At 46.1% G+C, this 16,840-nt stretch overlaps 1 protein-coding gene across 5 annotated transcripts in view; it reads right to left on the bottom strand.

Moving 5' to 3' along the window:
• uggt2 (UDP-glucose glycoprotein glucosyltransferase 2) overlaps window positions 1–16,840 on the bottom strand; it is a 625,263-nt gene that overhangs the window by 510,492 nt on the left and 97,931 nt on the right. For 3 of the 5 annotated variants that reach the window (XM_038817830.1, XM_038817829.1, XM_038817831.1), the window contains one exon: window positions 16,217–16,296. The exons of the other annotated variants lie outside the window; for them this stretch is intronic. In XM_038817830.1, coding sequence (XP_038673758.1) covers window positions 16,217–16,296 — 80 coding nt within the window. The remainder of the gene's footprint in view (window positions 1–16,216; window positions 16,297–16,840) is intronic. 5 annotated transcript variants of the gene reach the window in all.

Genomic DNA, 16,840 nt, shown 5'->3' with positions numbered 1-16,840 from the left:
TGACCCAGCGGGACCTCAAACTGCTCCTCAACCCCCCACCAGTGTGAAAAACTAAAAAGCACCACGGTAAATAAATAACAGCCTCAAAGGACGAAAAATCAGAACAACGAAAAGGCAACATCAAACACAGCCAATGTAAGCGAAAGGATAGCAAGGAGGACAGAGCCTCCAAACAATGTACATCTTTCCCCAGCCCCCCCAGTCCTCAGTTCGAGTCCAATTTCTCTGCCTGGACAAAAGACCAGGCCTCATCCGGAGAGTCAAAGTAGAGCTGGCGGTCCTTGTCAGTGACCCAGAGGACCGTATTTCAGCAGTGTGCTCGCTCCACTGATGGACCTGCTGAAGAAATGTCGCAAATTTCAGTGGACAGCGGAGTGTCAAGAGGCATTTGGCTGCCTGAAAGCTGTGATAACCAATGCTCCTGTGTTGGAAAATTACAAGCGACTCTGTGATCAGATTGAACTAAAGTATCTGACTTTAAAGAGAAATGCTGAGGCATAGAGAACTGGATGGATTGTGCAGAGACCTTCTTGTTCAAAGAGACTGTCAATTAAGAGGGATTCCAGTTGGAGGAAGAAAAAATAGACTATATTATTCTGTGTGCATGTTTTTTTGAAACAAAAATGTATATTACTGTGTGCATTTCTTAAAGGATAGTGAAAAGGTGAAAAAGGAAACCATCTTGAAGTTGATGATTTTTTTTTTTCTTGGTGGGAGGTGTCATGTGAAAGTACCTTTCAGAAATTGGTGTTTTTATAGAATAACTGTTGTGAATGTGCCTTTAAGAAATGGGTGTTTATTATGCAGTGATGTCAGAGAGAGGGTGGAGCTGGGCTGTCAGTCAGTTTTAGTTTCACTTTGAGAAAAGCTTGGGTGTGTCTGTTCTTTTCTTTTGTTTCAGTGTTGGAGCTGAAGCCAGACAAAGCAGGTGTACTGTTGTTCTCTGCCATGAAAAGACTATCTCTTGATCATTTGGTGAATTCAGAATCATAAATGGTCTCAGTAGTGAATTTAAACCTGATGTGCTTCTGTTAAAAGGTGTTTTTTTAAGTCTTATGGATGTTAAAACGAAAGTAAGGATTACTTAGTATTGTATTCTTTGGGGGTTGTATTTGAAGTAATGGTTGCTAAGATATTCACTGTATGCTTTCAAAAAGTGAACTTGAGTTCATAGAATAAACTTTGTTTTGCTTTAAAAAGACCTTTTCCATTTCCGCTGTACCACATCTGTGGAGTGGGCAGTGTGCTCCCCATACCACAATCTATTAAAGGTTGTGGGTCAGATGAACTCCCTGATACACTTTGTGGTTCTTTAAAGCCTGGCCCATAACACCTTTGTCTGGGGGAAAGAATCCCACGGTTTGGAAAGCCATCCTGCAGAGAGGGCATGTCATGGGAATGTCACTTTAAGAAATGTTTGTCTGCTGAAGTGGCTGTAGTAATGTCAGAGTGAGGCTGGAGCTGAGCTCTGGCTCTGTTTTTTAGTTTTGCTTTGAGGAAAAGCTTTGGTGTGTCTGTGCTTTTTCGTTTCGTTTTAGTGTTGGAGCTGAAGCCAGACAAAGAAGGTGTAATTTTGAACTCTCTGTAATCTAAAGACTCTCTCTAGATCATTTGGTGAATTCAGAGTGATAACTGCTTTCAGTAGAGAATTTAAACCTGATGTGCTTCTGTAAAAAGGATTTTTGTCTTATGGATGTTAAAAGGAAAGTTTAAGCATTACTTAGAATGTTGTATTCTTTGAGGGTTGTATTTGAATTGATGGTAGCTAAGATGTTCACTGTATGTTTGAGAAAGGTTAACCGAATTCATAGAATAAACATTGCTTTGCTTTAAAAATTACTTTTAAATTTCCTCTGCACCACACCTATAGAGTGGGCCGTGTGCTCCCCATACCACAATCAAGTAACAGTCGTGGGTCAGGTGAACTCCATGATAAACTTTGGGGTTCTCTCAACCCTGGCCCATAACAAATTGGGGGCTCGAGGGGGTTAAAAGTCTATGTATTGGATTGGCTTAGTGAACTTAAAGACAGTGAGGGGTGAGCATAGTGTGGTTCATTTTCAGGTGTGGTATTTCAGTTTAGCTAGGGAGTCTGTTGTGGACAATGTCTCTTTCAGAGGCTCTGACGTTTTTGGGGGGTGGAAACGGTCACACACAGTACCTTACGGACAGAAACATAAAACAGGCTTTTAAATTTGGCAAAAACATTGCAGTTAACATGACCTGAAGATGAGGTAATTATGGTGGTGGCTAAGCATTTAAAATTGCCTGAGATACAGTTTGAATTATTTGAAATGGCAAAACGTCAGTTACAAATTAAACAAATTGAACATGAGAAAGAATTAAAGCAGCTTGAATATGAAAGAGAGAGAAAAGAAAAAGAAAAAGAGAGAAGAAATGAAAACAGAAATGGCCCAAACAGAACGAAAAGGAAGAGAAACGGGGAGACAGATCAGGGAAAAAGGTAAAGAGTTTGAACTTCAGAAAATGGCCTTGAAAGATGAGTCAGTTAAAATTGGCGGACGTAAAGGGAAATGTACAGTTGGAGGATAGTGATGAGGATAGTGAGAAAGAGCGTCGTAGGCGAAGGGTTGCTTGGGATCTATTTAAATACGTCCACGCAGTGCCAAGGTTTGACGAGGAGGTAGAAGCCTTTTTCATTTCATTTGAGAAAGTAGCTAAACAAATGAAACGACCACAGAACATGTGGGTATTACTGATTCAAACAAAGTTGGTAGGTTCAGCTCGTGAAGTGTTTGTATCACTATCAGAGGAGGTATCTGGGACATATGAGGAGGTGAATAAAATCCATCAGAGGTGCATATGAACCAGTGCCTGAAGCCTACAGACAAAGTTTTAGACATTTAAGGAAAGAATTTGGTCGAACATACATAGAGTTTGAAAGGATTAAACAGAGTAATTTTGATAGGAGGATAAGGACTTTGAAAATAGACCAAACGTATGAAGCTCTCAGAGAAATTATATTTTTGGAGGAGTTTAAAAATTCAATTCCTGGTCAGCACGGTGGCGCAGTGGGTTAGTCCTGGAGCCTCACGGCGCCGAGGTCCCAGGTTTGATCCCGGCTCTGGGTCAATGTTCATGTGGAGTTTGCACATTCTCCCCGCGTTTGTGTGGGTTTCGCCTCTACAACCCAAAGATGTGCAGGGTAGGTGAATTGGCCATGCTAAATTGTCCCTTAAATTTATAAAAACAAAAAGAAAATCAATTCCTGATGTAGCGAGAATTCATGTGGAAGAGCAGAGGGTTAAAACTGCGAAGTTGGCAACATAAATGAATTAGTTCATAAGTCAAAGCTTGGTTTCCGACATCAGTTTCAGCTTGTGAGGGATATAAACTGGGGATATGAGAAATACTCAAGTGGTAAAGGTAAAGGTGATCTGATGGGAGATAGTAAGGAGAATGCACCTCAGATGAAAAAGGAATCCAGGAGGGTGGAAGAGATGTGAAAAGTTTCAAATATTTTCACTGTAATAAACTAGGCCATATCAAGTCATAGTGTTGGTGGTGGAAGAAAAGCACTGGGAAGGCTGATATGGCAAAACAGGAGACGACAGTGGGGTTTGTTAAAGTGATAAAGGAAAGCCCAAGTGAAGCAAAGGAGGTGCAAAAGATTGTACAGCCTGATCAAGAGGTGATCGATAAGAAGGTGCCAGATGTTGTTAAAGAATTTACTTGTGTGGGTAAAGTTTACTCATGTGTATCAGGAGGAGTAGGTAAAGTAGTCACAATTTGAAGAGATACGGGAGCTAGTCGATCTTAATGGTAAGCGATGAGGAGTTATGTAGTTTGGGAGGAATTTGCCAGAAAAGATGGTAATATGTGGAATTCAGGGTGAGAAGAGTAGTGTTCCATTATATAAGGTAAGGTTGGAAAGTCCAGTGAAGAGTGGTGAAGTGGTAGTAGGAGTAATAGAGAAACTATCTTGACCAGGAATACAATTTATCTTGGGTAATGATACAGTTGGATCACAGGTGGGAGTGATGCCTGCTGTGGTTGTTAAGCCAGTGGAAAATCAGACAACTCAAGTGTTGAAGGACAAATATCCTGGGATTTTTCCGGATTGTGTAGTAACAAGGTCGCAAAGTCACAGGTTAAGACAAGAGGAGAAATCAAAGAGTGAAGATAAAGTTGATGTACAATTCTCAGAAATGATTTTTGATCAGATGCTGTATACCAATTCAAAGTTATGCCATTTAGCATGAAAAACGCCCCAACCACATTTCAACGGTTAATGAATAAAGTTGTTTCAGGATTACCCAATTGTGCGGTATACATCGACGATCTGGTAATTGTTAGCCAGACAGGGACAGTGTCTGAATTAAGCTCGCAGTCTTACAGTTGAAGTAGATGCTTTATTTCAATGAGTTTGTTCTCTCTCCAGCGCTTAATCTATGTTACATCTGAGCTGCCTGTCTGTTTTCTGCTCACCAGCTGTCATTCCTGTGAAGAGATAGAGACTACTTCCTGTTTGTCTATGTATATATACACATCTCTGTTGCTCCCTCTAGTGGTTACTTAGTTGTAGTGTATTTACCTTAACCCCTTGTGTATATATACAATGATGCATATCACTGCATACCCTTTTTTCTTGTTACATATTTTCTGCAATTTATTAAAGAAAATTGTACAAAACAGGTATGCAAATGATGATCTGTACAAGTTGTGATGATATTGATGATTATACAAAGCCAGTTAATATTGAAAATGAAAATGAAAATCACTTATTGTCATGAGTAGGCTTCAATGACGTTACTGTAAAAAGCCCCTAGTCGCCACATTCCGGCACCTGTCCGGGGAGGTTGGTACGGGAATTGAACCGTGCTGCTGGCCTGCTTTAAAAGCCAGCGATTTAGCCCAGTGAGCTAAACCAGCTCCCAATATTTGTGAGTCCAATCTTACTATTTTAAAAATTATGAGTCCAAACTTTATGAATTTGTTCAGATGAGTTGCTTTCTTCGTCTGTTGTTGAAGTAGTGATGTTGATGTTGTCATTTCTTTGTGAACGTCATCAGTGTTCTTGGGTTTAAGAAGTCATCATGAGGTGTTCGAATGGTCGAATCACTTTGTTGTCTGATTTAGACGTTTTTCTTTCTATGCTTGTGGTAGCGATTCTGTATGGCATCTTTGTTGTCTGACCTGGACTTTTTTCTGTGCTTGCGGTATTGATTCTGTATGTCATCCTTGTGGTCTGACTTGGACATTTTTCTGTGTTTATGGTGTTGTTTCTGAACGTCATCTGCCTTGCAAGCTGGTTTGCTTATTTGTAGTGGAGCAAATGTGAATTTGTGAGATCCATTGTCATGCCATGGTATGTTTGTACTCTTGTCATTGGTTTGTGTTTTGTGGCTTTAAAACTCTTTTTTTTCAATTTTCAGACATTTCCCTTTTAAGTGGACGTGTCCGGGGCCTCTGACATCATGATGCTCGTGACGCCTTGCGCATGCGCAGAACGATCTGAATCGAAAACGTCTTTTTTCAATTACGCATGCACGGCTGCCATTTCCTGTGCATGTGCAGACCCAGATTTGCTTATTTGTTCCGTGAACATAGAACATTACAGCACAGTACAGGCCCTTCGGCCCTCGATGTTGCGCCGTCCTGTGAAACCCCTCTAAAGTCCCTCTACACTATTCCTTTATCGTCCATATGCCTATCCAATGACCATTTGAATGCGTTTAGTGTTGGCGAGTCCACTACTGTTGCAGGCAGGGCATTCTACGCCCTTACTACTCTCTGAGTAAAGAACCTACCTCTGACATCTGTCCTATATCTATCTCCCCTCAATTTAAAGCTATGTCCCCGTGTGCTGGACATCACCATCCGAGGGAAAAAGGCTCTCAATGTCCACCCTATCTAATCCTCTGATCATCTTGTATGCCTCAACTAAGTCACCTCTTAACCTTCTTCTCTCTAACGAAAACAGCCTCAAGTCCTTCAGCCTTTCCTCATATGATCTTCCCTCCATACCAGGCAACGTCCTTGTAAATCTCCTCTGTACCCTTTCCAATGCTTCCATATCCTTCCTATAATGTGGCGACCAGAACTGCACGCAATACTCCAAATGCAGCCGCACCAGAGTTTTGTAAAGCTGCAACATGACCTCATGGCTCCGAAACTCAATTCCTCTACCAATAAAAGCTAACGCACCGTACGCCTTCTTAACAACCCTCTCAACCTGGGTGGCAACTTTCAGGGATCTCTGGACATGGACACCGAGATCTCTCTGCTCGTCCACACTACCCAGAATCTTACCATTAGCCCAGTATTGTCTTCCTGTTATTCCTTCCAAAATGAATCACCTCACACTTTTCTGCATTAAACTCCATTTGCCACCTGTCAGCCCAGCTCTGCAGCTTATCTATGTCCCTCTGTAACTTGTAACATCCTTCTGCACTGTCCACAACTCCACCGACTTTAGTGTCATCTGCAAATATATTCACCCATCCTTCTACGCCCTCCTCCAGGTCATTTATAAAAATGACAAACAGCAGCGGCCTCAAAACAGATCTTTGTTGTACACCCCTAGTAACTGGACACCAGTCAGAGCATTTCCCATCAACCACCACCTTTTGTCTTTTATCAGCTAGCCAATTTCTGATCCAAATTGCTAAATCACCCTGAATCCCATGCCTCTGTATTTTCTGCAAAAGCCTACCGTGGGGAACATTATCAAACACTTTACTGAAATCCATATACACCACATCAACTGCTTTACCCTTATCCACCTGTTTGGTCACCTTCTCGAAGAACTCAATGAGGTTTGTGAGGCACAACCTACCCTTCACAAAACCATGTTGACTCTAATCAAACTCTAATCTTATCTCTGATCAAATAATTCAATAATTCAAATAATTTAGAGTACCCAATTCACTTTTCCAATTAATGGGCAATTTAGCATGGCCAATCCACCTAGCTTGCACATTTTTGGGTTGTGGGGGCGAAACCCATGCAAACACGGGGAGAATGTGCAAACTTCAGACTGACAGTGACCCAGAGCTGGGATCGAACCTGGGACCTCAGCGCCGTGAGGCCACAGTGCTAACCCACTGCACCACCGTGCTGCCGCCTCCCTCTTTCTAAGCTGCTGTGCAAGCATTCTGCTGGCCTTCTCCCCATGCCCATAGATCGCCGCCTTGCCTTTTTCAGCTGCTCTACCGCCTTCCCTGTGGTTAACAAGCCCAACTCTGCCTGTAGCCTCTGCATTCCCTTAAATGCCCTGCCTCTGGGGTCTTTGAAGACCTCCTATTGATCTGTAGTATCTCCTTTACCAGTCGTTCCGTCTCTGCCCTGTCTACCTTCTCCTTGTGGGCCCGTATCAAGATCAGCTCCCCACTGCCTTCAGTGCTTCCCAGACCACCACTGCCAAAATTTACCCCGTGTCATTGACTTCCAGATAGTTCTGAATACATTTCCTCAGCTGCCCGCACACCTCCTTATCAGCTAAAAGACCCACGTCTAAACTCCAGTGCGGGCGCTAGTTACTGTGCGGGTGCTGGTTTATCAGGAATAAGAAGGGTCCCCCAACTGCCAGCGGGCGATAGATGAGCATGCAGGTAGACAGATTTTAGAAAGGAGCAAAAGCAACAGGGTTGTTGTGATGGGAGACTTTAACTTCCCCAATATTGACTGGACTCACTTAGTGCTAGGGGCTTGGACAGGGCAGAGTTTGTAAGGAGCATCCAGGAGGGCTTCTTAAAGCAATATGTGGATAGTCCAACTAGGGAAGGGGCTGTACTTGTCCTGGTATTGGGGAATGAGCCCAGCCAGGTGGTAGAAGTTTCAGTAGGGGAGCATTTTGGGAACAGTAATCACAATTCAGTAAGTTTTAAAGTGCTGGTGGACAAGGATAAGAGTGGTCCTGGAGTGAATGTGCTAAATTGGAGGAAGGCTAATCATAACAATATTAGGCGGGAAATGAAGAACATAGATTGGGGCGGATGTTTGAGGGTAAACCAACATCTGACATGGCAGCATGGTAGCATAGGGCAGCACGGTAGCATGGTGGTTAGCATAAATGCTTCACAGCTCCAGGGTCCCAGGTTCGATTCCCGGCTGGGTCACTGTCTGTGCGGAGTCTGCACGTCCTCCCCGTGTGTGCGTAGGTTTCCTCCGGGTGCTCCGGTTTCCTCCCACAGTCCAAAGATGTGCGGGTTAGGTGGATTGGCCATGCTAAATTGCCCATAGTGTCCTAAAAAGTAAGGTTAAGGGGGGGGGTTGTTGGGTTACGGGTATAGGGTGTATACGTGGGTTTGAGTAGGGTGATCATTGCTCGGCACAACATCGAGGGCCGAAGGGCCTGTTCTGTGCTGTACTGTTCTTATTCTTTTCTTATCTTATCTTATGTGGGAGGCTTTCAAATGTCAGTTGAGAGGAATTCAGGACCGGCATGTTCCTGTGCGGAGGAAGGATAAATACAGCAAATTTCTAGAACCTTGGATAACGAGAGATATTGTAGGCCTCGTCAAAAAGAAAAAGGAGGCATTTGTCAGGGCTAGCAGGCTGGGAACAGACAAAGCCGGTGTGGAATATAAGGAAAGTAGGAAGGAACTTAAGCAAGGAGTCAGGAGGGCTAAAAAGGGTCATGAAAAGACATTGGCAAATAGGGTTCAGGAAAATCCCAAGGCTTTTTACACGTACGTGAAAAGCAAGGGGTAGCCAGGGAAAGGGTTGGCCCACTGAAGGACAGGCAGGGGAATCTATGTATGGAGCCAGAAGAAATGGGCGAGTTACTAAATGAATACTTTGCATCAGTATTCACCGAAGAGAAGGAATTGGTGGATGTTGAGTCTGGAGAAGGGTGTGTAGACAGCCTGGATCACATTGAGATCCAAAATGTTGGGCGTCTTGAAAAATATTACGGTAGATAAGTCTCCAGGGCCTGATGGATCTCCCCAGAATACTGAAGGAGGCAAGAGAAGAAATTGCTGAGGCCTTGACAGAAATCTTTGGATCCTCACTGTCTTCAGATGATGTCCCGGAGGACTGGAGAATAGCCAATGTTGTTCCTTTGTTTAAGAACAACTTTGTTTAAGAATACCCTTCTTAAACAAAGGAACAACATTGGCTATTCTCCAGCAAGGATAATCTAGGGAACTACAGGCTGGTGAGCCTTATGTCAGTGGTAGGGAAATTACTGGACAGAATTCTTCGAGACAGGATCTACTCCCATTTGGAAGCAAATGGACGTATTAGCGAAAGGCAGCACGGTTTTGTGAAGGGACGTTGTGTCGCACTAACTTGATAAGAGTTTTTTGAAGAAGTCAAAAGGGGGCAGCAGGGTAGCATTGTGGTTAGCATAAATGCTTCACAGCTCCAGGGTCCCAGGTTCGATTCCCGGCTGGGTCACTGTCTGTGTGGAGTCTGCACGTCCTCCCCCTGTGTGCATGGGTTTCCTCCGGGTGCTCCGGTTTCCTCCCACAGTCCAAAGATGTGCGGGTTAGGTGGATTGGCCATGCTAAATTGCCCGTAGTGTCCTAATAAAAGTAAGGTTAAGGGGGGGTTGTTGGGTTATGGGTATAGGGTGGATACGTGGGTTTGAGTAGGGTGATCATGGCTCGGCACAACATTGAGGGCCGAAGGGCCTGTTCTGTGCTGTACTGTTCTATGTTCTAAGTCACAAAGATGATTGATGCAGGTAGGGCAGTGGATGTTGTCTATATGGACTTCAGTAAAGCCTTTGACAAGGTCCCTCATGGCAGACTAGTACAAAAGGTGAAGTCACACGGGGCTAGGGGTGAGCTGGCAGGGTGGATACAGAACTGGCTCGGTCATAGAAGGCAGAGAGTAGCAATGGAAGGGTGCTTTTCTGATTGGAGGGCTGTGACTAGTGGTGTTCCGCAGGGATCAGTGCTGGGACCTTTGCTGTTCGTAGTATATATAAATGATTTGGAGGAAAATGTAACTGGACTGATTAGTAAGTTTGCAGACGACACAAAGGTTGGTGGAATTGCGGATAGTGTTGAGGATTGTCAGAGGATACGGCAGGATTTAGATTGTTTGGAGACTTGGGTGAAGAGATGGCAGACGGAGTTTAATCCGGACAAATGTGAGGTAATGCATTTTGGAAGATCTAATGCAGGTAGAGAATATACAGTAAATGGTAGAAGCCGTAAGAGTATTGACAATCAGAGAGATCTAGGTGTGCAGGTTCACAGGTCAACACAGGTGGAGAAGGTAGTCAAGAAGGCATACGGAAGGCTTGCCTTCATTGGCCGGGGCATTGAGAATAAGAATTGGCAAGTCCTGGTGCAGCTGTATACAACTTTAGGCCACACTTGGAGTATAGTGTTTGATTCTGGTCACCATACTACCAGAAAGATGTGGAGGCTTCAGAGAGGGTGCAGAAGAGATTTACCAGGATGTTGCCTGGTATGGAGGGCATTAGCTATGAGAAGCGGTTGAATAAACTCGGTTTGTTCTCACTGGAACGACGGAGGTTGAGGGGCGACCTGATACAGGTCTACAAAATTATGAGGGGCAGGGACAGAATGGATAGTCAGAGGCTTTTTCCCAGGGTAGAGCGGTCAATTACTAGGGGGCATAGGTTTAAGGTGCGAGGGGAAAGGTAAAGACGAGATGTACGGGGCAAGTTTTTTTATACCCACGAGCCCGGTGGTGGCAGCTACCCTCAAGATTTGGGGGCAATGGAGACGGCACAGGGGGGAGGTGGGGGCCTCGATGGGGTCCCCGATACGTGGGAACCACCGGTTTGTTCCGGGGAGAATTGATGGCGGGTTCCTGAGTTGGCACAGGGCAGGTGTCAGGAGGCTGGGGGACCTGTTCATAGACGGGAAGTTTGCGAGCCTGGGTGAGCTGGAGGGGAAGTTTGGGATCCAACCCGGGAACACCTTTAGGTACATGCAAGTGAGGGCGTTTGTCAGGCGGCAGGTGGCGGGGTTCCGTCTGCTGCCGCCGCGTGTGGTTCAGGACAGGGTGCTCTCGGGTTAATGGGTTGGAGAGGGGAGGATCTCGGAAGCGTACCAGGTGATGCAGGAGGTAGACGAGGCCTCGGTGGAGGAGCTGAAAGATAAATGGGAGGAGGAGCTGGGTGAGGAGATTGAGGAGGGGACGTGGGCGGATGCCCTAGAAAGGGTGAACTCCTCCTCTTGGTGTGCGAGGCTTAGCCTCATACAGTTTAAGGTACTGCATAGGGCTCATATGACTGCGACAAGGATGAGCCAGTTTTTTGGGAGCGAGGACAGGTGTATTAGGTGCTCAGGGAGCCCAGCAAACCATGTCCAGATGTTCTGGGCATGCCCAGCGCTGGGGGAATTTTGGAAGGGTGTAGCAAGGACGGTATCGAGGGTGGTAGGATCCAGGGTCAATCCAGGCTGGGGTTCGCAATATTTGGGGTTGTAGTGGAGCCGGGAATGCAGGAGGCGAAAGAGGCTGGTGTTCTGGCCTTTGCGTCCCTAGCAGCCCGGCAGAGGATTCTTCTTCAGTGGAAGGATGCGAGGCCCTCAAGCGTGGAGGCCTGGGTCAACGATATGGCGGGGGTGAAATTTGCCCTAAGGGGGTTTTTCAGGAGATGGCAACCATTCCTAGATCTCCTGGCAGAACGGTAAAAACAAAAGGGCAGCAGCAGCAACCCGGGTTTGGGGGGGGGGGGTTGTCTCTTTATTTTTGTTTTGGGTTGAATATCTGTTTTTTGCCAACGACGGGGGTTAATTTATTGTTTCTCTTTTGTATATATGGGGGGGGGGGGGGGGGGGTTCTGTTCTTTTTGTTGTTAGAATTTTCTGTTATTGTTTTCTTTTTTCTGAAAATGTGGAAATTTGAGTTAAAATTATTTTTTTTTAAAGTTTTTTTATACAGAGGGTAGTGGGTACCTGGAACTGACTGCCGGAGGAGGTGGTGGAAGCAGGGACGATAGTGATATTTAAGGGGCATTTTCACAAATACATGAATTGGATGGGAATAGAGGGATATGGACCCAGGAAGTGTAGAAGATTTTAGTTTAGACAGGCAGCATGATTGGCACAGGCTTGGAGGGCTGAAGGGCCTGTTCGTGTGCTGTACTTTTCTTTGTTCTTTGTTGTCTTTACTAACCTATAGGTCAACCCAGTGAGGAGCATGGTCTGAGATTGTGATCACCGAGTACCCCGTGTCCACCACCCCCGACAGTAAAGCTGTACTCAGAATAAAGAAATCGATCTGGGAGAACACTTTATGCACATGTGAGTAGAAGGAGAACTCCTTCACTCTCGGATGCCCAAATCCCCATGGTTCCACCACACCTCCCATACCCCCATCTGCTCCATCAACCCTTTTAGTTCCTTTGCCATTGCTGGCACCCTGCCCATTTTTGAGCCTGACCGCTCTAAACCAAGGTCAATAACTGTGTTGAAGTCCCCTCCCATGACCAGCTTATGCAAGTCCAGATCCGGTATTTTCCCCAGCATTCTCTTTATGAACTCCACATCATCCCAATATGGCACATACGCATTTACTAAGACTACCTGCACCCCCTCCAATTTCCCACTGACCATAATGTACTGACCTCCCACATCCGAAACCATTCTACCCGCCTCAAACAGCATCCGCTTGTTGATCAGGATCGCGACCCCTCTAGTCTTCGAATCTAGTCCCGAGTGAAAGACCTGACCGACCCAACCTTTCTTCAATCTAATCTGATGAGCTACTCTGAGATGCGTCTCCTGCAGCATTACCACGTCCACCTTCAGTCCTCTCAAATGCGCGAACACGCATGCCCACTTGACAGGCCCATTTAGCTCTCGTACATTATAGGTGGTCAGCTGAGTTGGGGAGCTCATTGCCCATCCTCTTCGCTGATCAGCCATCCCCTTTCTTGGGCCAGTCTGAAGCCTGCACTCCACACCTCCACCGCACGGCCCCCAACCTCCTCTCTGTCCCTCAGCGAGTCCCTCCCTCGCCAGAACATTTCCCCCCTCCTCCCTAAATAACACTGTATAAATCGACCCCTTTGATCACCCTCCCACTACGCTTCTGTGAGCTAGCCCGCCCAGCTAGCTTGGTAGCCCCCACTCCTGGCACCAGAAAGTCTCCCACCTATTGTTCCCCCCCGCTCATGCATACATATTCCAATGACAATTGCACGACAGAAAACAAAACGATCAAGCAAGACATCCAGCAAGAAATCCAACATCTAAACAAACACACCTCCATCCCCAACAGTGCAAATGTAAACTTTAACTCCCTCAGCTCTGCAACTGGTCCCAAATCAATACAAATAGCGTCCACAAAACGAAAAACTGTAAACTTTTTAAAACATGAACATTGCAACAAAGTTCAAAAGATCTCAGTCCAGCACCAGTCCTTTCCTTTTCGCGAAGTCCATCGCTTCCTCAGGCGACTCGAAATAAAAGTGCTGCTCCTCGTACGTGACCCAGAGACGGGCCGGATACAGCAGTCCGAACTTCACCTTTTTCTTAAAACGGGTCAACCTAATCTGGTTAAAGTCCGCTCTTTTTTCTGGCCACCTCCGCACTCAGGTCCTGATGGATCCACAGGATACTGTTGTCCCATTTACAGCTCCGTGTCTGCTTGGCCCACTGTAAAATGCGCTCCTTATCCAAGTACCTGTGGAATCTCACCACCATTGCCCTCGGGGGGTCTCCCATTCGCGGCTTCCTCGCGAGTGCTCGGTGAGCCCTGTCCACCTCCAAGGGTCGGCAGAATGCTCCATCTCCCAGCAGCTTCTCAAACATGCCCACTGTGTATGCCCCAGCGTCCTCTCCTTCGGACCCCTCTGGAAGCCCGAAGATTCTAACATTCTGCCGGCGGGACCTACTCTCTAGGTCCTCCACCTTCTCCAGGAGTCTTTTCTGCTGGTCTCTCAGCATCCCCACCTCCAACTCCACCGCAGTTTGATGTTCCTCCTGGTCAGCCAGTGCCTTCTCTACCTTCTGGATCGCCCAATCTTGGGCATCCAATCTCAGCTCTAGCCTGTCTGAATCGGGTCCAAGCAGTCCCGTTTCTGCTTGGTGAAACCCACCTGGATAACGTGCTCCGTTGACCATGGATCGAGAAGCCAGAGGTCCGGTCCTCCGCCATCCTTCCACCCATCACAGCTTCAGCCCAAGGCTTCTCCGTTCATCTGTTTCTGCTTTTGCGAGCACTTCTAGTCCTCCTCTCCCTGCACCGATGTGGGAATTCAGTACACACTTGCCTCTGTCATGAATTTTTCAATTCAAGTCAGATAGAAAATCGGGGGGAAAAGGTCCAAACGTCCGACCCGAGCGGGAGCCACCAAATGTGCGACTTACTCCTTCATAGTCGCCACCAGACGTATCATGGGAATCTACTTTAAGGAATGTTTGTCTGCTCAAGTGGCTGCAGTGTGGCAGGAGCTGAGCTCTGGCTCTGCTTTTTAGTTTTGCTTTGACGAAAAGCTTTGGTGTGTCTGTGTTTTTTGGTTTTGTTTTAGTGTTGGAGCTGAAGCCAGCCAAAGAAGGTATAACTTTGAACTCTCTGTAATCTAAAGACTCTCTCTAGATCATTTGGTGAATTCACAGTGATAACTGCTTTCAGTAGAGAATTTAAACCGGATGTGCTTCTGTAAAAAGAATTTTTGTCTTATGGATGTTAAAAGGAAAGTTTAAGTATTACTTAGAATGTTGTATTCTTTAGGGGTTGTATTTGAATTGATGGTTGCTAGGATGTTCACTGTATGTTTGAAAAAGGTTAACCGAGTTCATAGAATAAACATTGTTTTGCTTTAAAAATTACTTTTAAATTTCCGCTGTACCACTCCTGTAGAGTGGGCCGTGTGCTCCCCATACCACAATCTAGTAAAAGTCGTGGGTCAGATGAACTCCATGATACACTTTGGTGTTCTCTAAACCCTAGCCAAACCTCCTATTCTACCATTGGATAGCAAACGCACAGAGGTTGAGTGGGTGGCTGGGAGAACCGGAGGCAGAATGGGTCCAAATGTAGGAGGCCTCTTGGACTGGGATATCGCCATCGCTTTGCTCCCAGCCAACCCCCACACACATACTCCAGGAGCCTGGTGGCAGTAGTCATATTAAAGACCTGGAACCTGTTCACATACCACTTTAAGCTCAGTGGTAATTCTTTGGAGGCCCCCATCTGCAAGAAGCATGGGCAGGATTCTCCAGTTGGACAGTTGCGTTTTCCGAGGCGGCCACCCTCACCAGCAGCAAGATTCTCCGTTCCTGCCACCTGCCAATGGTATTTCTCATTGTGATCACCCCACGCCGCCCGAAAACGTTGCTGGTGCAACGGAGAATCCCGCCGGTGGAGAATATCGCCCATAAGCTTGGATAGACGCCATGTTCAAGACATGAAAAGAGGACAGTAGAGTACTGACAGTAAAGAATATGGACCTGGAAGGTAGGCAGCAGAGTAGCGACACTGGGCAAACTGTGGGAGATGTTCCAACTCCCAAGAAGCAACACAATCTCCGCTCATCGACCAAGACGTTTCCTCAGCTACCCGGACATACCCTACTGAACAGGATGCTAGCAGGGGACTTGCTGGGGGGTGGGGGGGGGGGGGGGGGGGGGGATGTGGCGGACAACTTTTGGAAGAGATCAAGACCCCACTGGACGTAGCACCACAGAAATGGGGGGAGGAACTAGGCATGGAGATAGGGGGAGAACTTTAGATCAAGGCATTGTACAGAATCAAGTTCACCTCCTCTTGTGCAGCTCTTTCATGACCTGTAATGCAACTCAAGGTGGTGCACAGATCACACCTGACCAAGACACAGATGAGCGGATTCTTCCCTGAGGTGGAGGACAAGCGCAAGCGATGTCAGGAGGGCCCAGCCAACCACACCTACATGTTCAGGTCCTGCCCCAGACTCAATGGTCTGTGGACAGCCTTCTTTGAGGCCATGTCCAGAACCCCCCCACGCCCCCCCCCCCCCCTCACTCCCCAAGCCCCACATAAATGATCAGGGAAACAGAGGAAGGCCCAGGAAACACTAAGATGCAAAGAGAACTCAGAGAATAAAGCCATCTGCCCAGTCCGGGGATCTGAGATAGACAGTCCAGAGAAATGTCTTAATCTATGTACAAATACAAAAATTAATGTATTTTACCCTTTGGAGTTCAATGTCTAAATTCTCTTTGTTACAATCATATCAGACTCCCATCATGACATTTGCAACATTGCAGTTTCATTCCTGCCAAAATTTCAGAATTTGTCAGCATGGCTCTTCACCGTGAGATATACAAAATAATCTCACCTCCACGAAGATATGTTATTTCCTTGACAGTGTCAACAAACTGCCAGAATTTTTCATTATCTTCTTCTGCTACAAACTCACTGCAAAAGAAATGCCAGGTAATATTTTATATTTTAATAAAAAGTAAATTAATATATTCATACAGAATGATTTAAAGCAATCGAAAAAAGTAAAACTTGCTTTCAGAGAAAACCCTTGGGAAGATTACGTGTTTCAGGTTTCTGGTAATCTGAGAATGTTAAAATGTAAACATTATAGAAAAGGGGAAGATTTTGTAACATGTGTTAAGACCACAAAATCAGCACAAGAAAGGGATATCAGCACTTACAATGAGTTCAAGTTACTTTCTTCCCAACCTACGTGGCTACGATGCTGAACTGGCTAGTGGGGGCCGGGTCCTTCCATCTGCCCTTGGAGCTGGAGGGAGCACACAGAGTACTGGCCAGGAGGCCTAAGGAGAATGAACCCCCGCGTGCGGTGCTGGTGAGGTTCCACCGGTTCAGTGATAGGGAGTGTGTGCTGCGATGGGCCAAGAAGGTGAAGAGCAGCAATTGGGAGAATGGGGTAGTACGGATCTACCAGGATTGGAGTGCGGAGGTGGCTAAGCAGCGGTCCAATTTAATC

Source organism: Scyliorhinus canicula, chromosome 14, assembly GCF_902713615.1.
Source record: "Scyliorhinus canicula chromosome 14, sScyCan1.1, whole genome shotgun sequence".
In the NCBI taxonomy this organism is placed as follows: domain Eukaryota; kingdom Metazoa; phylum Chordata; class Chondrichthyes; order Carcharhiniformes; family Scyliorhinidae; genus Scyliorhinus; species Scyliorhinus canicula.
The sequence above is the reverse complement of the archived record's forward strand: the minus strand, read 5'-3'. Positions and strand labels throughout refer to the sequence as shown.